A 25389-nucleotide genomic window follows, 5' to 3' on the forward strand; every position below is an offset into this window, starting at 1 on the left:
GAAGGAAGGAAAGAAGGAAGAGAAAGAGAAAGAAAGAAAGAAAGAAAAGAAAAGAGAGAAAGAAAGAAAGAGAAAGAAAGAGAGCGAAAGAAAGAAAAAGAAAGAAAAAGATTTGCTATTTCCAGTAAAAAGAACCGAGGAATGAATTCTAAAAAAATACTTTGACAAATTGAAAATAAAACAGTTAATTTTTCTGTAAAATTGCCACTGACTTAAAAAGAAAAAAACTAAAAAGACATAGGACCGGAACAATGCATGAGCACACACACAACCCACATAGTACTTAGTTATGTGCAAATCCACATATTTAAAGTGTGATTTTCTTTGAAAGGAGGAATTAAACTGACTTTTTTTTTTACCCAGAATGCTGCAATGAGAACAAATAATGTACTTAAAAAAAAAAAAATGATCAAAAGAAATAAGGGGAGGGGGAAGTATTTTCTGATATTCATGAGAAGTAGAAACTCTGACACGACCTTCTTCCAGCAGCCCTTCTCTGGAATACTGGTTCCAGCTGGGGGGTATTTTCCAGTTGTTTTTCCTTGCTGTCCTTGAAAGGATAGTTTGTTTTATATATATGTATGTGTACATATATATATATAAAAATTTCACTGATTTCTTGAGGTTCATAGCCAAGGTATATCACATCGACATCAAAAAGCTCTGACAGAAAGCTTCATACATAGGATGCCTGCAATATACTGAACCACATACTGAAAACACCTCCATCTCATGCCTCTGTCCAGGGTTATGCTTGGATAATGCCCAGAGATTTGACTTCCATCCAGAGATGCATGGGGATTTCAGAACTGAAGCTGAAACTCCTTCTCTCTTGCAGCTAGATATACTGCCACGCATTCGGGGCTTTGGAGAGCTGCTTCAGAGCATGCTTTCCTGTACTTCGTGATGAACAGAGTGCGAGAGAAGCTCTGAGTAACAGCTCAGGTTTGTTTATTCCATGTGACAAGCAGACAGAACCCAACACTACTAACACAAAAGGGTTTGGGAGAAGAACTGATACAGGCTGGACCATATTAAAAGAAAATAAGACTTGTTCACACAGCCTTCTGGACTCTGAAGTCCAGACAGTCAATGTGAGGATGTGATGGAATAATGAACAGCAGCTTATGTTTGAACAATATGTTTTATGCTGATGTACCAAAACTATTTCACAGCCTGTGCTGATTTTCCTGTTACCTTCAGTTACTCCTCACTTAAAAGCACCTCTGATGTTGTAATAGTTATTAAACAATGCACAGGAACTCTCCCCAGTGGCTTTGACTGGGGAGGGAAGGGAAATAAAATGAGCAGACCGACTTCTCTGCTGTGTGAAGCACTGTTGAAATCAGCAGAAAGGAGCTAAGAAATCTGTCTGACATCCTGTTAAAACCAAGAAACTGTTACTACAGGAGGGCTCTTGACAGGGTATCAGAGTGCACACACTGAAACAAGTTGCTTCAGGGGCAGCCGAATGTGTAAACCTTCTTCCAATGTCCTTACCCCCATGAGTTCATTGATGTCTAATAAAAGATAGGCTTATGAGCACTAATGAGAACTCTCTGCTCTGCCTGGCTGCCTATTTTCATGAAATTTATAGGAACACAATAGCTTTGGGACCTCTTCCACCCCATCAACAATAGGTTAAATTACCCAGCGGGTTCAAAGCTCAAAGGAGGAGCCCTTGACAGACTGACTGATAGATGGGCCCAGGCACACACTTACAAAAAGCTTGATTGAACAAGCCTGATTTCCTTCGGAAAGAAGAGCAGGGGTTTTATTGGTCCCAGCCAATAGATGGGATAACTTATTGCAAATTGTCTCCTATTGCCATCTTAAGATGTTGCATCAATGACAACTCAATGGCAAAGCACCTTCTGGATTTTGAAGATGTCACATCAATGTCTCCCTGGGCCAAGTGTCATTGCTGAGCTTGAGAAGTTATAACCATCACTGACGATGGCGGTACAGCTGCAAGTGAGTTGATAGCAAAGGTCTATGAGAGAAGCAGAGCTTTCCAGAAGCATGTCCTTCATTTTAAAGGGCAAGGCCGTGGCGTTGAGAAGCTGAACATTTTCTCTAAAGCACAACTGTGTTTGTGCTGCAGGGGTATTTACTGTTCTAAGGTTTCCTGGCATTTGGTAGCTGTAGGTAGAACACCCTTATGTAAAAAGGGAGGAAAAAAAATTAAACCTTCAAAGGAGCTTTAAAAGGACAATATCCCAACCCACTGTCTGTTTGGGGGATTTTATTTGGACAGAGCTGATGCTGAGCCTTTTGTGAGCAGACATTTGTACGTGTTTTATTGCATGTTTGCACGGCTGCATGCAGGAGATAATATAACTGACAGGCTAGCAATGACAGATTCTTACAGCACACAGGATTCAAGGAGGTCAGGACTGGGGCTAAGTCCTCTCCAGTATGATAGCACCATTTTTTCTTTTTCCCTGCAATGACAGTTGCAAGATATTCCCCATCCACAGGGAAGATGCTCTAGCATGGGTGGGCGCTAAGGTCCTGACAGACTGGTCCTAGAGGAGACTTGCCTCCAAATTCCATTCAGGGCACCTCTCTGCCCTTTCACTCACCCTCTAGGACACTTACAAAAGACTGGAAAAAACTCAAGCAAAGATGAGGTGAGGAAAGAGGAAGAAATGAACACATCACCCAGCAGAGCAGCATTTTCAAGCCATCTTTCTGCCCTTCTTCATTTGGTGGGCAAAGTTGAGAAGCCCATCTCTGTTACAATGATGAAGATGAAAAGGACCTGCAGTTTCATTTCACACCCCAATCTGTTCTTTCCTTTGGACAGGAATGGATGTGTTCACAACCGGTTTAGTATTTTAGGCATGTTCACAGGAAGCAATGTTAAACTGTGGAAAGCTACAAGAACTGAAGGACAGGAAAATAAAAAGAAGAAAAAGAAAAAAACAGTAAGATGCATACACACAGAGGGAGAAGCCCCTCTGCAAAAATTCTACGTAAAGTTCTGCAACTTCAAACCTACTCTTCTTAACACTTACTTGCCAAAGTAAACTACAGTTTGCATTTTCAGTGCTTGCTTTTTTGGCCGTAATTTTTCATACGCTCACAGCTCAGTTCTAAATATATTTGCAGGAAGAGAAATGAATGAGTGCCCTTCCTGGTAGCAAATCCACTAACTGTCTCTGCACTTCACAAGGCTGTGAAAGGCAAACTTCACACCAGTAGCAACAGTCCAGGATAAATCAGCCCATTCACTCTCTTCATTCATCTTTTGAATAATTTTGCTTGTATTCAGATTGTATCATGGCAGAGATAATGCTGAAAGCATCTTAAATATTTGCTTTTAATTGTTGGCTTGTAAAATGTTTGGCTTTAAAAGAGGGAACATGATTACTGAAGAAAACACAAACAAGCAAACACCAAACTGATGGTAAGAGAATGTTTGAAGGGAATCAGCAAATTTTCCATGTAGGCCTTAGTCCAAAGGCTACTGAAGTCTCAGTAGGCTTTGGACCAAATCCTAAATAGTTTCATGAGTACACATTGGTTTCAGATTTCATCTCTCTACCTCTGGAGATTTATGAATTTTCAGAGTGGAGAGAAAACCTTACCTTCTGTTCAATACGAGACTGCTCGCCTCAGCTGCAGACAGTCCTCCTGACAGTGAAAGCAATTGCTTACATGGCAACGTTAGTGTTAAGAGACTATTCTAGAGACTAGCATTTTGTCTGTCTTTTAATGGGTGGAAGAAGAGTCAGACTGGCCTCAGGATTTTCCTTTGGACACTCTGTAGGTAAGGGGACCAGCTTATCAAAACAGGGGTCACGGAAAGTTTGATACTCTAATTCTATGCACTGCTAAATGTGACAAACAACACTAATGATGGCTCTTTCTCATACTGCTTATTAAAATAGCAGCAGCAGGTACACATCTGCCCATTAATGCAATCCTATCTCCTCTGAGCTGTGGAAAAGGTCTCACACAGCATACTGCCTTGCACACTTAATCTTCACTGCACCCTGAGGTATAGGGAAGTACTGATCTCCCTTGTTCCAAAGCAGAGGGTGATGGATCGAAGAGGCCAAGAGAGATGGCCAAGGTAACCCAGGCTGTCGGTGACAGAGCAGGCACTTAAATGCAAAGTTTTAGGCTGGCCTTTTAACTTTTGGACTGCTCTTTGCTGCTCATAATGGAAGCAAGCGACAGAAGGAGCCCAGCAACATCCACTAGCTTGATAACAATCATTACTATGCTAGGAGACCGGATGGATAATGCAGTCCCAAAGCATGGACATGAACTAATGTCATCAGCATTGGTATAAATAGGGTGTCTGCATTTAATTAATAAATAATAGGCTGCAATGCTAATCTCCTTCTGCTAACTCTTTTCTAAAGGTGCAATCTATTAATCACATGTCACTGCCAGCCTGGTCACTTCTTTTTTTAGATTCAAGACAGAAAAAAAAATAGCTAGCAATAAATGGATCCTAAATACAGCAGGGCAACTGAATAGCACAGCCAGCATTATGATCCACTGCTGATTTCAGTCCTTAGTTACAAGTTTTTCCCTCTAAGGATGGATACAATGCTTTAAAGAGAGAGTGAAGGCTTGCAATGTTGTTAAAGGTCAGCATGTTACTAATGTCTTCAAAATGGAGGGTTTTTCTTCCCTGATTATTTGCCCATGGAAACTCTATTGCCCTACAATGTTGTCCACATGGAATAAGACCCATTTGTGCAGAACCTGGCTAAGGCACATGAGGTATTCCCATTGAAAGGGGGAGAGCATAACTGTCTCAGGGGTATTGCATATATCTTACCTGTTCTGCAGTAAGTGAGACTGAGAAGCTAGAAACTCAAGAAGAAAAAAACATTTGTGTTGATATGGAAATGTGGTAAGGGGGAAATGGCAGTGCTGCTCATTTGGGACCATGCAGAAGGAGTCATGCAAATTGCTTCCTTTGCATGTGAATATCCACTTTCCAGGAAGCTTCCCTCTCAATACTCTGAATGAATTCCATTGTGTCCATAGACACAATGAAGACTTATCACCTGTTCAGCTTCAGGATTATCTCCCTGCTGTGCCTTTCCTAGGGTCTCTTTAGAAAAACCTGGAAAACGTTGCCCCAGGTGGTTTTATGTGGGAGGGCATGTGTATTTATGTCAAAAAAGCAAGTTTCTATCCAAAATATTTTTATTAGAAAAATATATCCTACCATCTCTAACTGTTACACATAATTATGTATAACAATAATGTGTCTTAACTCATTGAATTGATTTTCAAAATGATTAAAAGCTTTTCAGAAAGTTCATGTCTGCATATTCCAACCTGTTTGATATCAAAGTTGTGCTGAAGCCTCAAAAGAGCCATTCTCTGCCTAAATTTCTTTGTTCTTCAGTCAAATGCAAGTCAGAAGACTCAGCACAGAATATCTGGGTGAAATTTTACAGTCAGTTTATGCAAGAGGTTAAATGAGATCTAACAATTCCTTCTAGATCTAAAACCTATTCATTTTCTTTTAATCGAGCCAGAAACACCAGAAGAATGGCTAGTGCTTCAATGTTTTGGCCTTTCCTCTCAAAGTCCAAACTTCAAAAAGAGTCTAATAAAAACCACGTTGCCTGTAATGCCAGAGATGAGTGCTGGATCACACACAGAGATCAAGGAGCAACAGGGATAAATTCAGCTCATTGCAAACTACAAACTATACTTGCATCAGAATTTGAATTTCTGTTATGACACAAGATATTAGACCCCTGTTTTGTTCTAGGTGGCTCCAGTCCCTCTGAAGAGTTCCCGATAAAGAGACTGCTGGTATCCAGGGACCACTGTCTCAGTGTTTCTTTCTGCATCCATGTTTCTCCTATGGGACCCATGTGCTTTCCTCCCACAGAGAGAGCGGCACAGTGGCATGACGGGCTCCCTCTTGGTGAGATCTGTCTCTTAGGGGTCTGCTAAACCTCATTTTCTTTCCCATCTGGAGATCTTGTATGCTAAAGACAGCTGCTTGGCCCTAGCTGTGACTAAATACACCAACAAGGAGCATTTGGTGTGAGTGTGCCAGAGGAAGGTCCTTGTCAGGAATGAGGACCTGTTATGAAATTGAAGACTGATGTATGTTACTCAGGATGCCACTTGCTCTGTGTCAGAGGATGGGTCCCCAAAAGGAGCTTCGATTGAAGGCTGTCCTTAATGTTTCCTTTCCCCAGGTATGGCCTAAATCCACACTCTCTGGCCTGATGCATTAGTTCAATTCCCACTTGTGCAAACCAGCACAATCCTTTTTCCTCACATCTGGGAAGAGGTTATGAAGAAGAGGTCTGCATCCAGATACTGCACCTGGTTATATCTTTAGAGAGTAAGTTCCTAAGGAAAAGGAGTCCTCCCTTTGTTCTGCATTGTGCAATGCACCTGGCATCATGGTTCATAAGTGGGTCTCCTAAGCAGTGCCGCAAGATAGAGAGTAAATAATTAGATTCCTGATCTAGGGAGTGGAGAGACTGCTTTGGTTCAGTCCAATCTCTAAAGTCATTAAACTCACACTATCTTCATTCCCCTTTGCCTGAGGTTCTGGCCCATTCTCCCACCCCTCTTCTTCATTAGCTATTCATAATAATAATAGTCATAGACATCTGGAAAAAATAGACAAGAAATACTCGTCCAGTGTATCTTACATTGTGGCAACATCATTTCATGTTAATTGGATGGCTGCTTAGAAGTGTCCGTATTTTGTGGTTTATAATCAATGCATCTGGCCATTCATCAGTGACTGAAGAGATGGATAAAATAAAGATTTGGGGGAATTAATTACCATTCATATGGCAGTTCATAGGTAGAAAGAATTGTACTAGCTGTGACTTCCTACACACTAGGTCAGACACAGAAGAAAGCATTCCTTCACTAAGGCCAGTCCTAATATATTTGAGTTACTTATCCCTTATTTCTTACTCTGTTCTAGTCCTCCTCACTGGGCAATATCAACACGTGTTACGAAATGAACCTGCCTTGGCGTCTTGGCTGGGGCATGTCCCAGTACAGTTCCCACAGTGAGCCCTATCTCCTGTGGGAATGAGTCTGATTTGACACCACTGTAAAAGTAAGAGGGATCAGCCCTACAAAAGTTGCTCAAATTATCTGGAAGAACATGATTATTTGGGGGAGATTTTCAAAGGGAGTATTTAGACACCCAAGGCCCATTGACTTTATGCGAGATTTGAGCAGTGAAGCACATTTGACACTTGAGTATCTCTATTTATCTAACCAAGTTACTTCTGCGGAACTAATGATTAGAGAACCTGAGCACCTAATAACCTTTAATGCATGTATCCTTGCAGCACCAATGCTATTTTATAGGAAAAAAAACTGGAATCAGAGCAAGTTGCTGGGCCAATTTTATACATATATATGTGTGTATATATATATATATATTTAGATCCTCAAACATATTATTAGTTACCAGGTGGGAATGAAATGAGAAAAACAGCCTGACCCTAAGTAACCTCTCCAAGGTCAAGCAGAAAATCTGTGGCAAGGCAAGAAGTTAAGCCTCAGTCTTCCAAGCTTCAGTCTACTCTCTTGACTAGAGCTTTCTCTTCCTCTGTGCAGAATCAGGCTGCAACACTGCCCTTAAAATCGAAAAGAAAGGAAACAGTCCCTCACTAATTGAAGCCAACTCTTTATTCTCCCTCGGGGAAAATGTTTCCGTGCAGTGCTGCTTTGAAAATTACCTCTCTACAAATGATATTACAATGGACCATATTCATTTTCCATCACAGATTCCAAAATAGCCTGATTTTAAAAATTAAAAGTATTTTTCTTAATTATGAAAACACATTTTACAAGCACTGATTTTAGGCACTGCTTTTAATGTGAACTTTTTTTTTCTGAGTTCACTTCCTGCCGTGAGAATGGGAGCAGTAGCAAACTGAAATATAAAAATAAAAATGGAAATTGACTTTAAAGAGGAAAAAAACTGATCAGATTATCTGTATTGTTCAGGCTGATTGGGATGCAACCCCTTCTATTCTCCACCTGACATTATTAAATAAACTCATTAAAGAAGAAAGATACCTTTCCTTTTTAGGGTAAGACTCCAGCATCTCCTACAATCCATAGGTTTTATATTGTGCTTTTTGTTCACAGATCTTAACTAAGGTTGCAGAAGAGTCAAGTGCCATTCTCGTGACAGATACGGAAAATGGTGGCATGCAAAGGTGAAGGTTGTGATTCATCTTACCTTTCTTCAGATGTCTAAACATGAGATATCTAAATCTGAGTTAATAGGGGAAACTTCAGAGGACCATTTATCCCACCTGTCTTAGGATGGGATGAATGGTAGTTTGGAGACACCTCTCTCCCTCTACCATTCATAGAGGGAGCACAGAGGACTAACTCAGACTATACGCCTAATATTTAGGGGCTGAAGTCAGGTGAGGTGAATCCCACCAGAAACATTTTAAAGATAGTGGCAGAGAGCCCTATTAAAATTTCTTCTGGCCTGAAGTCCAAGGCTCTTCAAATGCCCAATTTCTGGGTAAAAGCACTGGATCTAATTTACTCAGAAAGCTAAGTTATTTACATAGGGATTTTCTTCCCACAGAACTGGGTTGAAATACATATTGCAACATATATATAGCAACTGGAATGTGCACTGTATGCCACAGAGAAAAGCTTTCCTGACCTGCAGTATCTTCTGAGTCTCGAAACTTCTTGCAAGCTGTGATGCTATAATCTGGGATCTGAGTGGGTGAGGGGAAGAGTCTTCTGGGTGAAACTCCCAGGCAGAGAGCAGGGGGTTCAGCATCAAGACTGCGGGGCTGAGCTGGTCTTATTTTAAATTGCTCAATTCTAACTTCTCTGTGCAAACAGCTGAGGGTACTTACTACAGTCCAGTCATTTTCTAGTTCCTACATCAGACTAAAACTCACTTTCCAGAAAGACTTGGGATTACCCAAGAGTCAAAGGTCTTTGCAGCCATGCAATAAGGGAGTGATAGTCATGAAGAAAGAGGTACATAGCATTATATGCTGAATACCAGCGTCACTTTATGCTCAGGCAGCACCTCAGGCAGCAGTTTAACTGTCTGTACTGTACCAGATCTGGCAACAATATACTTATTTACTTAGGGCCAGGGTTTTAAGAGTGATTAAGCAATTGATTGATTACAGGTGGAGTCAGATGAATAAATAAATACACATGAATTATGTGTATATATATATATGTGTGTATCAAATGTGTGTGAACACTATAAATTGCCAGAAAGAACTGAAACTCAGACCTAGACTAATGATGGTAGGCAGAAGAGAAACTTTGGAGATCTGATACTTTGGGGTTTTTTTTAATTAATTGTAAAACAGACCCTTTTTTACACTACGTAACCTGCAACCAGTGAGTTTTCTGAAAGGAAGCCCAGACTCTTTTGTACTTGTTCTCCTTTCTGCCTTTCTTTGTTACATCGTATTTTGCACCACACCTCATATTAGGAGTCCTGCCTTCCTGGGGTTTCCTACGGCAACCAGAAAAGGGGATCTTGAGACGAGGAGGGAGGCTGGATGCGCTGGGTTACAGGCCTTGCCCACAGATTGCTTGGGCATTTTTATTAAAGTATCACTAGGTAAAATACACTTATGTGCACACACACACACACACACACACACACACACACAAGCAAATCAGGAATATGGACAACAACAAACCCTTCATACCTAACTCTCATTGACCACCATACAGGGGATGTCAGTGCACTGTGCAGAAGGCAAACTCTGCTCCAGGAGCTGGGCTTGGACTCAGTGTGATAACATTTCCATGCCCTGTGAATCTTAGGCCTAATTCACAAGGAAGGAGCTTGGAAAATTTAAGTAAGCAAAAGAAATCTGTAAGGTGTGAGCATCAGCCACCCTCACTCTTTTGAACACCAGGCAGAAAACAGCCTATACTTTGCCTTTCCCCAAAAATACTTCTCCAGAAGAACAACAAAACATTTCTGAAGAAAGGCCCATGTAACCATAACTACAAGTTCGTCAATAGAAAAATACATAATAAATGACTTGTTATTTCGACTCTTTTGTGAACCAGTTCATTAGAAACTTCATTTGTCTACATGGATTGCACTTATTCAGCTATATTCTAATAAAATGCACATTGCTTCCAATAAAGGGAATGCATTTGCTATTGATGCGCTATAAACTACTATACAGAGAGGCGTTATTATATCCCTGTGTAATAACAAAGCCAATTATAATGATCAGCAAAACCTTTACAATAAAGTCGATGCATAAGGAGTGATTATCATAATGCATTCTAACTGTTCAGTGCCATAAATGCTTTGCAAATTAATTGTGGAGTGTATCTATAAATGTATTTATTAATGCTGTATAAAAACCCATTGACAAGCAACCTTTACATTAAGAAAAGATACTAGGACTGTAACGTGTCCCCAAGTTCACCTAGGAGGTTCAGCTGTATTTACAGAGGTGGAAATTTTTCTAATAGGATTACATTTCTCTTTTCCTCCACTCTCCTTCTCCCACCACTTCTTCCATTTTTGCCCTGTTGTTAAAAATGCACCAAACATCACTATGCAGTGTGAGGGGCACTCTCGCGCTGCACTGTAAAGCACTAATCATTCACCACACTGGATTATAGTCCCATATACACAATTAGGGGCAGAGCTAAAGGCTTCCACCGGTGTCTTAACCCTATGATGCTATCAACCTCACATACATGAATTTCAAAGGCGTGAGCCACAAAAAGTGAGCAAACAGAAGCACAACACAACCTAAACAGGCAATGCAGAAAGGGTGAGAAGGAAAAGGGAGTCAAACCAAGTTGCATGATCGTTTAAAGGTCATGAGGTAGCTCAAAAAAAGGAACTGATAGCAAAACCTCAAGGTGGTGAGTTACCCAGCCTCTCTTCAGACTCTGTTCTAGACTCTGTTCCTTCTTGTCAGCTAAATATTAGGTTACAGATGCTTTATGAAAAATGTGCGGTATGTTTTTCTTCTATTCCCTTAATACTTGGTTTTAAAACGTTGTCCTTAGGACATTTGCTAGAACACAATGTCCCGTGGATCTTTTCCAGTTCCCATTGATGGGCAACTTTCCATCGATTTCAATCACGATGGAAAGGGCAGACGTGAACAAAAGTTTGATGTCCCTTAAGCTCTTTGAGCAGGTGAATCTGGACTGGAGCATGTCAGCCTTTAAGAGTGCCACAGAATATAAAATATTACACACTAGGATCTGCCGGAGCCTTTTCTATCCCTCAGAATTAAGTTCTACCAGACAGTGGAGAGCAGGAATGAGGTCATCCAGGGCCATTTTGAATTAACAGTATCATTTGTATACAGTACTGCCAGTTCATTCTGCCTGCTTGAAAATATAGCCCTGTGAGGACAGCAGGGTGTCAGCTCTCAGGTATGGTCATGCAATCCCAAATTTCTACAATAAAGCAGGAGATTTTGATCTCCCATTGACTTTAATCAGGCCCACGAAAAGCCACAGCTAGAAAAAAAAAGATTTCCACAGGTACTAAAACGCTGTTTCCAGATCAGTTTATCCTAGGGATAAAGGGAAAACACTACAGAGTTTAACACATGTTTGGACCTGAAACGAAAAGCAATGGACAGACTTCCTTTGAACCCAGCAGCTTTGGGCATTGCTGTAGAAGCCTCCAACACAGGCAAAGGGGTCTAAAACTGTGGTCTGTCCTTCAAAGACTGTGGCAACACCTGCTCTGAGAGAAATGGAGAATGCCCAAATCTGGGACAGTATCTTAGTTCTGCCCTGGACTTGGTGAATCCCAGTTTGCATGGGAAGGAAAGCAGGACGTATAGGCCAGAAGGGGCCAGACTGACGCCCAAGATTGTGGGATACCTAAATGTGGCTTTCGTGGTCCTAGATCCAGCTCCCCTCCTAGCTGGGCAGGGAGGCAAATGCACTTAAGACAATGACATCTCTCTCTCTCCAATGGTACAGCATCTCCCTCAGCGACTCCTCAGGTGCCCACCCTGCCAATGATGCTAAGCCTTTTTGTGTGTCCTGACACTTCCCCAGCCTCTGAGGCAAGAAGGCTGCCTCCCAGCATAGTATCAAGATCTTTCAGTTAGGTTCTTGCTTTTTCTTTTTTTCCTTGACTCATGAGCTCATCTTCTCCCCTCCCAGTGGGGTTTTTAACAGAATATTAGATTATTTTTAAACAGTCATTCTTTCTCCTTTCTCATCACACAGCAATACTGCAACTCAGCACCATTGTGCTGCTTAATATTGAATATGCAATTAATAGAGAAGAGATATTTGGATTTGGGTGGTGGATTTTTTTTTTCCTTCCTCCTGCAAGAAATGAGAAAAAAGGCAAATTAATTGGGTTTGGGACAAATGTCAGGATGAAGAGATATATGAGACTTAGGAGGAGGAGTTAGCAGAGAGTTTGAAATCTCCTTCCAAACTGCAAGGGAAGATAAATAGGGAAAGACATCTTCTTGTCATGGGCAGTAAGAGAAGGAAAGTGGAGGTCCTGGGTGTGGTAGAAGATTTGTCTATAGAGCTAAAGTATCTTCCAGAAATCTTGATTCCAGATCTTATAAAATGTGAAGATGACCATTCTTACAGGAACAGCATCCAGCTAGTAGTGTTGGCTTGGAAAGTGCAATGGTCACAGCGAAGGCTGGCAGACTCTGATGTGCTGCATGACTTGACAAGCCCCTCTCTGTGCCTCCCTTTACTCAGGATATAAAAGATTAAGTCAAGTCTTACTGGGCTCATGGTGACTTCGAAAGAGTTAATGGGCTCCTGGGAGCTGTTTGTGGAGGGAAATTGGCTTGGGCCTCTCTCCCCATGTGAGAAAGGAGAGCATTAACTGTCTCCTCAGTGTATTGGCCTGTGCCTTCAACCTGCTCTAGCTGCAGAGGTGTGGGGACCATAAAAGAAGAAGGGATGAGAAACTGAAGAAAGGCCTGGGCAGATCATACCTGTATGGATCACCACCTGGACATTTCCACAGCCTGCTCTCCAGCTTCTCATTGGGGAAGTCTCTTAAGAAAGCCTAGCAAAGGTATGATATGGGGAATTGCTAGTAAAATGGCTTCCTCAGAGCCTAAAGCATCAGAGAGGCCAAGTATGGTTGAAAGATGAAAAGGGAGAGTACGAAGGTGCAACGCTGACGTGTGCATACTCACAGACCTGGGGACTTCCCATATGTGGGTAAAGCCTAACCTCCAGCAGTGCAGACAAGAAGGTGCTGTGCACTGCCCAGGATGCCATTTCCTGACTTACTCTGAACTCTCTTCATTACACCTTTCCAGTGGGCAATGAGACCCACCCTTTGAAAAGTGCTTCCAAGGAAGAAAATAGGAATACAGGAGGAAGTCATTCCATGTGGCACTGTTATACCGATGTAAAGCCATGTTAAGCTGAACTTGCCTGAGTTTGGCACCTAAATAGGCCTGGATCTGGCTAGTACTTGAATGGGAAACTTCCTGAGATGGTTTGGCTGTCAGCACAAGTTACAGAATTCTGATTAGTTAAATGGAAAATAGTTAAATGCAAAATTAGTTGGGCCTGGAGCTGTGTTTGTCACAGATAAACCCCGCCAGCTGCAGAGGAGAGCTAGAAATACTCTGGGTAAAATAAATAGATCCAGACTTTTTTTCCCAAATGGAAAATAGGCCTTAGAAACAGCAGAAAGGCCATTCTGGCCCCATCATCACTGCTGAGCTCATGGAAGGGAATAAAAAGAAATAAATCATAGTCCATGAGTAAGGCAACACAGTGTTGCTGCTTACTGTAAATGATCGCTTGGCCATTTTGCTCTGAAGCTGGAATAAACCATAATCAAACAGATAATTTTAGAGCCTGCATGTTGAATAACAGATAGAGAAACGATGCAAGTCCGTTGAAATATAACAGTCCAAACCTTCCAGCAGCTGTCATCATGTCCCTCAAGCAGCAGAGAGAAAATAAAAAGACACACTTGTACATGCCATCCCCCAAAAGTACACAAATAAATTTGCTTGCACACACACACGCACACACAGGGGCATTTGTAGATTCATGAAGTCTTGCATGCCAAAAACACTAATGTGATGAATTACAGATTCTCCTGTAAATCGCTCAGCTCCCTCTCCAGAGGACATTGAGGCCTTTCAACTCTAAACTACTTTGGACTTTGGCTACTTACTTTGTTTCATCCCAGAACCTTTGGTATTTCTTCCACGAAATACAGGAGAACCACCTCTCTGAAGCGTTTCTTGGTAGAGACATTAACACTGGGTTGAGGTGGGCACTGTGGGTGTCTTTGCATGCCTTTCCTTACGGACCTTCCCCAGGCCTTTGAGAGGCATGTGGAAGGCAATGGTGCATCCATGCATCACTAACAGAGTGCAACTAAAGTAGCAGGAGACTCCTTTCCTTTTTAAAAATGTTAGTCCCAGTACAAGCTAGCGGGACCTAGAGGCTGTGTTTATCACAGGTTAGCCCTGCCGGCTGCAGCAAGAGCTGTCTAGTGAGAGGTAGAGATAGTGTGGCTAAAATAAGAAGTGGCTCCAAACTTTTGCCCCAAACTACAACACAGACTTGAAATCTTTCACTGAGTTTGTTAAAACTTCAAGTCACTGATGTCTCCAGTTTTTAGAACTGAATATGGGACACAGAACCAAGAAAAATCAACAACAAGATGAAAATAATATCAACTTAATTGGGATTTTTGCTTTATATTTAGAATTTAATGTGGAATTACAGCTTACCTCCCTAGAAATATATTGGGCCACCTAATCTATGGCGAAGTCATTTCTATGGGGTAGATCTAAAATTTGGATAACACAAAGGTCAATGAAAGTTTTGAAATTACCCATAATAGAGCTAGAGTTTCACGTTGATTTTTTAAAATAAAATCCTTCTTTTTGTGTTTTTATCATGTTCTATCAATTCTATCACTGATAAAATATCTATAAAATGGCAGAGGATTCTGGCCTTCCTGTGAGGTATTTGGATCTTCATGAAGCATTTGACAGAAAGAATACCCCAATATAGCATTTTGTTGTTTGAGTATACTCACACACACACATATACACAAACAGACAAGAATGCAAGATGCTAAATTTTTCCATTAATTTAGTCTGTTTCCCAAGAGAAATGTACTGAAAATACATTCATTTCTAGTTCCTGTGGGAATATGCAAATGTAAATAATGCCAGTTTTTATTGAAAAGGACTGCACTCTTTGTCTTGCTCCTAGTCCAATATGGGGATTAACAAATGAAATAATAAAAACAGCAAAACTAATAAAGGGCACTCAGAATTTCCACTTTGTTGGGTCAAGTGTAATTTGTTCCAAGCAACATTTTGAATTCTTCTCTAAATCTAGATTGCCTAATTGTGTAAATTCTCTCACACAGAGAATAAACGCTGACACTCCCACTTTTGGTTTAGCTAAGAATCAAGACACAGGAGAGTTTAAAATCTATGAAAGCCCAGACTCCAGTCATGAGAAAAAATGCTGAAAAAATCTTTTTTTTTTTTTTTTTTTTTTTTTTGAGTAAATTCAGGATTCCCATTAGCTTTAGGTTCTGGGAGAAGCCTCTGGGAAAAGTCCAGGATTCATGTTTTCGCAAATGTGCATGTTTGTCCCTGTATAAAACACAATCTTGTTTCCTCAGGAACATCACTGGCCATTTACAGTAAAAGCCTTTTTGCAGATTACTCAGCTGTTCAACAGCACTGTCTTCGCTTTCATACTTTGACCTGGCACAAACATTCCCCATAAGCCAAAAGGAAGGGTGTGGACATCATGCAGGTTGAAGACTTATGCTGTTACAGAAGAGCTGCTTAATCTCCCAAGCCCCCCCTTTTCCCTCACATCCCATCCTGATACATGGACTGTGTATAATAAGCTACAACTTAAGTTTCTTTGTTGTTGAAGTTGACCTTTATCTTGCAGCCCTAATGAAGTCTTTTGATGTGCTCCTAAGATACACTGCCTCCTTTTTAGCATTCTGCTTGCCGTGCCTGCTCTAACCGGTGGGCTCGCGAAGCACACAAGTTTTCATACAATGCCTCCCTTGGGTGCCAATTGTTCTTTCCTCCCATAGTTGCCCTTGAGTCATGCCGCCCTGAAACATCTCCAGCCCATAAGCAGCTTGTCAGTGGGGAATTAGGACAACGTGTCTTTCACGCCAATGATGAACACACCAGCTTGGCCCCCGTGTTATGATCACCACTGACAGCAGCAATACAGAAGTGGAGCGGGTGACAAAAGAAGAGGCTTGTGTGTGTTGGGGGGATAATTAGCTAAAATGCAATGGGGAGGGAACCACTGGTGTGATGGGCAACACGGAATGAAACAGCCACCAGAGCCCTTTGCAGTTCAAGCTACCCCTCCTGAAAGCAGCTGCTCTCAGCAAAGGAGCTTGAAAACCCTTCCCAGAAAGGCAGGCATGTGTTCTCTATTAGTGATTTGCATTAAAAAAAGAGTGATTGGGAGCTACATAGCCTGTAGGCACACTAAGCAAATTGGCCAGACTAATTATTATTTTTTGGTATGTCTAATTAAATAGACAAAAGGCCCTCCCTTCACTCTTGCTGCCGGCATGAGCTCCACTGGAATGTGCGTAATGTCCCCTCCTTTGCCTAGGCAGCTGAGCCTTTCCCTTTTCCCCAAGGAGATCATCCACTGACAACTGCCCATGGCTTACCCGCTCCTACTCATATACAGGGCCAGATCTTCAGACAGGAAGGGAAAGTGGGTAAATTGACCTGGTTCTGTTTAAAACCACTGGATGATGCTGTGTGATGCGACATGCCTTTGTTGCAGGTTAGAAATGTGCCGTGGCCCTTGGTAGCAGAACTTGCCATTGTAGGGCCTGTCAAATACTTTTTGCACACTGCTGGCCAAGCTCCCCTGAATTTAGTTACAGGGACTCCAAAAGCACAATATTTATCCCTGAGTTTTCTGGCATTTCTCCAGCATTCAGTTCTTCCTCTAATCTGCAATTACACTGCACCACAGCCCTTCCTTATAAAACCTCTGTCAACCTGCTGGTTTCACCACTCTGTAACACCAACTCGTTAACTACAAGCTATGTACAAAGTCTTCCAATGACTTGAGTCACTGGAGAGTTTCAGCCTCACACTGATGCAGTCAAAGCCTCTGAAATCCAAATCTTTCAACTGAAAAAGAACACCATTTCAGTGCCTTTTGTCTAAGAGGCATTTTAACTCCTTTTAAGTAGTTGGTGCTGGGGATTTCCACTAATGCCAACACAAAGATACTAGTCACATAAATGAGGAAGAGTCTATGTCCATAGTGAAAATTAAAGTTTTCACATGTCTAAGAACAAAATGATGACTAAATGACAAAATCTACTCCTACACTTATATGATATATAAGCACTAGTGTTCTTACTGAGTATATGGGCAAAAGCCTCTCTCTTTTGTTTCAATCAAAGAGAAGGCTGGAGAGAAAGTACCATGCCATTATATACATATGTGCATATATATTTTACACACATATGTGTGTATACACACACACTTGCACAGAAGTATCAGAAAACAAACAGAAAGGTAACTTGTCCCGCATAACTGACCATCTCACACTTTCTCAGCGAGCTCCGTGCTTGATCTGACAAACAGGCTCCTATATGGGAAGTATGGCAAAGTATCACCAAATTGGTTCTGGTAGAAAACCTTTTACAGAAAACATCTTATTGCTGTCAATCTGTTGAATGGTCACTGAGCAAAGCCTTCCAAATCCACCACATGGGATGGAAAAGCACAAGACCAGCTCCTAATTTCAGCTACACCTGTGCAAATCCTGAATAACCCCCTTGGACTGAGAGAAGTCTTCAGCTTCCACAATAGGTTTATCTAGATAAGCCAGTGCAGAAAAACCTGCTATCTCAAAACATGCTTCTTCCAAAAGCAGAGTTGCTTCAGTTCAAGCAGAAAGAACACAGTCAGAAAAACGATAAAATACTTGCTTTATCCTAACTAAATTAAACACTGCTACAGCTCAGCCTAACACAGGTCTGAAAAACCTATGCTGCTGTCACTGCTGTTAAACTTTGTTAAGTCAGCGCCTGATGCTTCACTTCTTAACGAGGCAGTTATTTGTTTCCCAGGCAATCGCTGGCACCTGCCTGCCTTTTAAAATCAAATAATAATTGAATATGAGGAAAGCGAGACGAAGTAAAGGAGATTTAATAAAGAGAATCTTTGCTGCAGAGGGAATTTCTTTGGCAGTGATTACGTTACTAATTGATCAGCACATTGCCTGAGAGAAGCCAGAGACAACAATTATACTTAGCACTGTGGCTGAAAGCAATGCAGTCAACTACCTCCTCGGCTTTCGCTATCCGCTGGTTTCACCTGGATTGGTCTGTTCATCTGTAAGAAAAAGAAAAGAGAGACAATTAACAGTGGCATCAAACATTCATATTCAGATGTTGGCTTTTTTCCTTTTTTTTTTTATACAGTGAATCTAAGTTAGCAATAGGGTTTACTCCACAGGGAAAAAAAATCAATCAGCAATTAGTAAGCAATGAAGTGATCACATAACACAGGGTGCTAGAGCAACTTCTTGGTCTGAGGTAAATCACTGTCACCCCATTTACTTGACAGAGGCTCTGTTGAATCGCACTGGGCGAGGGATCTGACTCATTTCACACAGGTCATGAAATTTTAAACATAACTTTTTAAATTTCTAATAGTTTCCTCTGGAAACGCTACTGTGTCAGAACAGAAATGCTTTGTCAGAACATTGGGTTCAGTGAAACTTTAATCGAAAAGGTTTCTTGAGATTGGCATGGTGAAAATAAGATGGAAAAGTGAGTTCCAGCTCAACTGTTGGCTTGCTAGGACAGGCAGCTGCAATGTAGTAGACTCAGATTCATATCTGGGGAATGGGACTAGGACCTTGTTTGTTCACATACCACAGGAGTTCTGGCTAATGGAGTTTTGGGGGGAGGAGGGGGATCAAAATCTCTCCCTCTGTTGCTTTTTCAAGTCTCTTTTTTTCCACATCAGAACATAAGCAAGTGTCAAAAGCTTGCCATTGTGTCGTGAAGAGGACTTCCATCCTCCAACTGGTTCTTGTCCCTCTGCCTCTATAACAAAAGCATTGGGGACCACCACTGTCTCCAGAGCTGCTCTCTCCCAGGAGAGGGGGCAGCAGATGTCCATCAGATCATCTTGACCGGTAATGCCTAACACAATGCAGGTGATCGCAATCATCAGCATCATCTTTTCTCTCCATCACTTTAAACCACCCTTGCTTTGATACAGAGCCACCTGTTTGCCACTCTAAAGCTTTGTGACAGCCTGAGGAAAAGGGTGCTGTGCCATCGTACAGTGGTCTCAAATGCTGTTCTGTAGTTTCCTGTAACTCTGTAGGCAGACCTCAAACACCGCTACTGGTAAAGCACAGGTAAAAAACACCACTCTAAGCAGACAATATTCAGTGTGATTTTCCTAGCATTTACATGGCGTTCGCATTCCAGTGTAATCAGGTTACAGCTAAGAAAGGGATATGTCTGGAAGCCTGGATCTCAGCTTCTCCCAAGTTTAGAAAGCTTCAGATATGAGATTTCTGTTTAGCATGTTGTAGAGGGCAACTGAAAAGACTGGGTTCAGCACAGTCCTCATAAAGGTGCGTTAGTGTTAGACCATCTAGCTTTTTAATGAAAGACTTACAAGCTTTTTAGTTGGTATGCCCTGCCTCTAGTTAGTACTGTCTATTCAGTACTCAAAATATTTTACTACTAGTTTTTTAGCATCTCCATGCTTCTTCTCTAGTCTTTCTGTTACTTTGGAAAGCAATAGAGGTGATTTTGTCCCTTCTTTATTTGTGGCTAATCACAGTTAGGCAGCAAGGCTGTTTTTTTTTTTTTTTTTTTTTTCTTATTTCCTTTTTTGGAAACTATTTCATAATCATCTAGATTTATTCTAATTGCTCTGCGCACATGTTTAGTAATAAAAAGTTATCAAACTGCCTGACAAGTAGGTTAAGATGATGGAGGGTCTATCAGATCCTGCTGCACTGTTGTCTGGAGAGGAAAATGTACTTAGCCATAAGCTGATTACAGTGAGATTCACACTCAGACAGAAAGAGAAGCATCAAGGGAGAGATCTATCTTGGAGGTCAACGGCTCCAGACACTAGTGACCAGTTTCTGCTCTCCTGCACACCTGTATCATCCAACGAACTAAGACAGTTGAACTGCTAAAGCTTACAAGAGAATCTGTCACTGGTGGATGTTATGCCATGTATCAGCCCCTGTTTATGCTATTGTAAAGATCTATGGCTCACACACAAGTATCACAAATATTAGCACAGCCTGCGGCAATGTATTTGGCAGGATGGACATCTAGCCATAGGTCTCCGGTAACTATGTGTGAGCAGCTAGTTGTTGTATTTAAAGAGCTGTTTCACATGGGGAGGAGGTGATTTATGTCATGTAATTCCAACTGCCTAAAAAGTGTAATTTTAAGGCACTCCTAAGATTGGTGTCTGAGATGAATGGGATGAGGGACTCTCTACACTGCCTTCTCCTTTCCACTAATCATAAAGTTAGTCTATGCGGTAAGGTTAGAATTAGTTAGGTAAAACAAACCCCACCTTAGTTCCCATGCCCAGAATATTGGGGTCAAATGCACTCACTCATTTACTGTGCTCTAATTTCCCCCTGGTGTTCAACCACTACTCTTTGGTTTGAGTTTACAGCAGGCTGCTGTTGAAACCATCTCTGTACCACGGTCTGACTCAAGAGCTGTTAACTTTTGACAGCTGCACTCAGTCTTTACATTATGAGTTCCTAATGTGGGCACTATGACTAGTCTAACACCAATGGTCAGAGGAGGATGAAAGGTCCCTGCTGCTCACTACAGAACAGCTAGAACCTATGTCCCAAACAGTTAATAAACAGAAACAGTCCCAGGAGCTAGGAATTTACAGGAGGTGTGCTGCATACAGCCCTGAAAGGCAATGTCTGGAGTCCAGAATGGACACAGCCTTGCAATGCAAGCCACTCAGTAAATTTACCAGTTTAGAGCTGATCTGAAGCCTGCTAAAGGCAGGGTGAAAATCCCTACTAAACTTGAGTAAACCTTGTATCCAGCCCCTGAAAAAGCTCGAAAGAACTCTTCCCACTTGTGAAGAGCTAGATCTGATCAGTTTGCAAAAAGGCAGAGGAAAGCATAAGGCCCTTTAGCAAAATGAAAGGAGACTAATACATGGGTCATCGTTTTTTGAGATTGGGGCATGAGGGAGGAAAAGAAGAGAAACTGTAAGAAAAGGAAAGAATAGAACATAGGAAGAAAAAACCTAGGGAAATTAATAAGTAAAAGGCTAGTGTAATTTAATGTACACTATGATTTATACACTTGACAATTTCTTTATAGACCAAAGAGAAAGTGCTGCATGCACGGAGCCCATAATACAAATTGAGATCATCTTGACATGAAAGACACCAATTATAGGGAGAAACATTGAGAGGGAAATAATTAAGTTTCCTCTCTCCGTCTATGGAACTTTTTTTTTCTTTTGCTTACAGAGAGACTCTGGGAGCAGGGAGCCAGCACAGGGAGCAGGAAAGGGCAGAGTGGGGAGATAAAATGGCAGAAAGATGCATCTTCCCCAGTCTGGGGAAATACCTGCTTAGGGTGAAGGGAATTCATAAGGCTGCACAACTCCAAGCTCCCTGCTTATTCTTCAGCTGGGGATTGTCAGGGTTCTACTGCAGGGAAACAGGGAGTTCATACTGCGAACTGCAGTCCTCAGACTAGCATCTGGAGCAACAGTGTTTTGGATATCTTTAATATGGTACTGTGTACCACTACAGCTGTGACTTGGCCCCATTGCATGAGGGAGAGTTACAAGTCTTTTTTCCACAAATGCCATGAGCTGCTAGGTTGATGGAGGAGCTAAAACTTCACATGTGCAGCGCTTCTCATTTTTTTGATCCTTTACACCTTCATCTCTGCTGAAAGCCACCTTTACTATCACTTTTGCACACTTTGGACAAGATCCTACTTGTTACCCTTCATACATTTCATTTTGGCTTTTCCCTTTTTTGCCTAAAACCAACCCATTCAAATAATGCCAAATGCCATCTTCCCATGTCAGTTTGCCACTTGCCTCACCTACCCCAGCCCAATCCTCCCTGCAACTAGAAATGCGACATCATTTTTCATGTCCAATTACAGCCACTGTGGTGCCACTGTTAAAAGACAGCGCAGGTACTCCTGTCAGAAAGGGTTTGAGTTACAAGAAGCGATGAATTACAGCAAGCCCTTTTTCAATTCTCTGCAGAAATGAAATGTCAGAGCTTGCTGCTGTATTTTTCTCAGCACCATCAGCTACAGGCCACTTCAGGAATTAGACAAGGGACAGACGCTTTTCTGCATCATGATTTTTTTTTTTCCTCCTAAGGTTGCTGTTTTCTCCCCCATCAACCTTTTTCTGCTCCCTCTGGCTTTGAAATTAATTTAGAGTAGGTAGAAGGATCACCTGGGAAAGAAAGGTAGAAAACAGAGACAGCTGACTTCTCACTGTCTCCATCTTTCTTCCTCTCACTGTTCCTATTATCCTTTCCTTTCTTGTCTCACTCACTCTTTCATTAGTCATTGGTATAGCTGGATCTTCTAGCCAGGATCAAGGCTCTACCAGGCTTGAGAATGGACAAAGGCAGAGTTAAAAAAAAAAGAAAAGAAAAGAAAAAAGAAAAGCTGGAGACTTGGCCTGAATAGCTTCAAATGAGATCTGAGATAGGAAGGAAAAGTGAAAAGGGGAAGGGGCTACTGAAGATCACTGCAGCAGCACTGATGTAAAGAATGTAATGTAAAGAAGATGACGTCCAAGGCAGAAGAGATTTCATCAGCTTCACCCAGAGCTGTGTTGGAGCTAATCTGCTGGTTATGCTTAAGGAAGAAGTCACTCCATTGACAAAAAGAGATTCTAGAGCTTGTATGATGTATGAGACTATGGAGGATGACCACAATGATCATCCATCTATCTAATAAAAATAAGAGAGCCTTTCCACCCCTCCTTATAGGGCTTAAGAACTTTCATCATCCCTGAGAGGAGATCAGGGTGTTTTGATTAAGGCTTTGAATCAGAAGCTGCGAGCAAGAAATTCTTCACTGTCTGTGTTTCCTGATGTTTCTAAAGAGCCACTCTGGTACCGTGGAGAATGCAGAGGTGTACACCTCCAACAAGGTCTATTTCCGGCTATATGTTGGCTTTCTGGATGACTCTGGACATACTGCATCTGTTTCTTTCTTAGCTTTATCTTCTAAAAAATGAAGATTACTGCATCTACACTACTATACTACAGTCAGTAGATGGTGGGTTGCCTCATGGAAGAAAACCTTATCCCAGGACAGCTTACTCCTAAAAATACCATGTAGTTCTTAGTGACCTCATGGCATAGATTAGATGTTAATCAGAGCCAAAGACAGTTAAACAACTGCCCTGAAATTTCCAGAAAATACAGTTATTCCTCATTTCTTCAGTTGGAAGGTTTGTCTGTACAGTTCAAAAAAACAACAAAAAAATGAACCTACAAAGAGAAATTTCATTTTACCACTCCTGCCAACCATTTGTGGGCCTGCCTTATACACCGTAGTAATCCCACTGAAATCAAGACAGCTACTTATGTGAGTAAAGGTATTGGCATGAATGTGTGCTTGTAGGAGTGGGTCTTAAATTTTAAAGCATTGAGCAAAATCTAGTTTGATTGAAGGCCCTAAGGAAATGCAAAGTATATTAGTGTCAAAGTGGGAAAGGCCAAGAAAATCACCTACAATTGAATTGTGTGTGTGTAATTGCAAAGTTCAAGTAAATCACTCTGTACCTGATTCTGAGTGACATAATTGAATTACAGTGATCTAAACTAGATAGCCATGAGAGTGAATCCAAAGCAGTCTCCTCTCTGAAGAAAGAAAGAAACTCAGGGCCCAGATCCTCAGCTCAGGGAAATTTCAATGAAAGTTACAGAATCATGAAAGCTGCTTCAACATACCTTAGCTACACAGCTAGTCTTCTCTATTGGCATGTTAAAGCTATAATGCATAGAGTAAAAACCTGCCACAATAGGAACAGAGGTAAGTGATGTGGTTGCATGAATTGCCGTGTGATTGCACAGACATACTTGCACGTTGGCAGTGCAAATCAATACAAAGCATGTTGGATTAATGAAAGAGCAGGCAGAGAAAACGTTTTAGAAAGTTTTGGGGGAAAGAAAAAAAAAACCACAAACACATTGGCTTGCCTTGGGGGTAATGAACTGCATCTGAAATGACTCTATCCCAAACCTTATCTGGCTTGCACGGACTCTTAATTCCTCCCTATCACCCTCTTCCCTGACGAGATGTGTGGCATAGACATGTACTCAAATAGATGAGAAGACCTGAAATGGGAAGGTATGAGATATGGAAAAAATATCTTGAAGGGTCTGACCTTTACAAATCAGTCAATGCTCTGGTGCCTACCCCTGAGAATGATTGCTATCGGCCATCCCTGCACTCTGAGAGTATTTTCTATATATCATATAAAACACATTATAATCCATCCATCTAACTATCGATTCATCTTTCCACTTGTCTCGTGTATATAGATGAACCTAGAGGGGCCTTAAGTTCAGTTCAGGTTCATGCAGAGAAGCCTATGGCTTGGAATCCAAAACTTCCTCCCTGCAAAACAGTTTGGGCTTGAGTTTGAAGAAACTGCTGATCTTGTTAATAACAAAATAAAGTCTTTGCAATACCACAAATCCTTTGGTTTGTTCTTGGGGTTGTTGAACATGTGGGACTCAACCTCACAGTGCCTCTGGTTTCTAAATGAAGTAGGGAAGGGTAAAAGGGCTGACAGATCTCAGCACTTTGTGGGAGAGCACAGAGCTCGGCAGGTTTGAGGACAACAAGAGGAAAAAAACTGGATGCTTGGAACAATAAGGCCTTATTTTCTAGAGCAAGAGAAAAATACTCAAAAAACAATCAGTGCTTTATAACTTATAAGTACTGTTTCATATGCAAATCTACTTGCAAGAGAGCCAAGCAGGAGATCTGCCTAGAGCTCTAGGTAGTTGCATGTTATAAATGATCGTGGCTAGGTCTACATTCACCTGCTAGGATGTGTTACCACACACACAGAGTAAGCCCTAGGGTACTGATTCCCTGCTCATCCAGATGGGCATGTATTTGCACTCATGGCTCTTGCTTGGCTGGTGGACTTGGTCTTCGTTTCCTTGGAAAGAAGGGGGCCTGGTGGAAGCTGACTTATGGAGTCGGCACACAGCTAAGTGTACACTGACACACAGGAACCTGGAGGCACTTTTAGCTTTGGAAATGTGTATGTAGTTCCTAACCCCCTTGTACACATGAGAAGTCCCCGGGCATTCACTGAGTATACTTGGGCATGC

The 25389-nt window shown here is 41.5% G+C and overlaps 1 protein-coding gene across 8 annotated transcripts in view; it reads right to left on the minus strand.

The window, feature by feature from the left end:
• The window catches only part of LOC135324700 (CUGBP Elav-like family member 4), a 717486-nt gene that overhangs the window by 294937 nt on the left and 397160 nt on the right, over window positions 1-25389 (minus strand). For all 8 annotated transcript variants that reach the window (XM_064501490.1, XM_064501486.1, XM_064501488.1 and 5 more), the window contains exon 3: window positions 18311-18359. In XM_064501490.1, the coding sequence (XP_064357560.1) occupies window positions 18311-18359 (49 nt within the window). The remainder of the gene's footprint in view (window positions 1-18310; window positions 18360-25389) is intronic.

This window comes from Dromaius novaehollandiae, chromosome Z (genome assembly GCF_036370855.1).
Source record: "Dromaius novaehollandiae isolate bDroNov1 chromosome Z, bDroNov1.hap1, whole genome shotgun sequence".
Lineage (NCBI taxonomy): Eukaryota > Metazoa > Chordata > Aves > Casuariiformes > Dromaiidae > Dromaius > Dromaius novaehollandiae.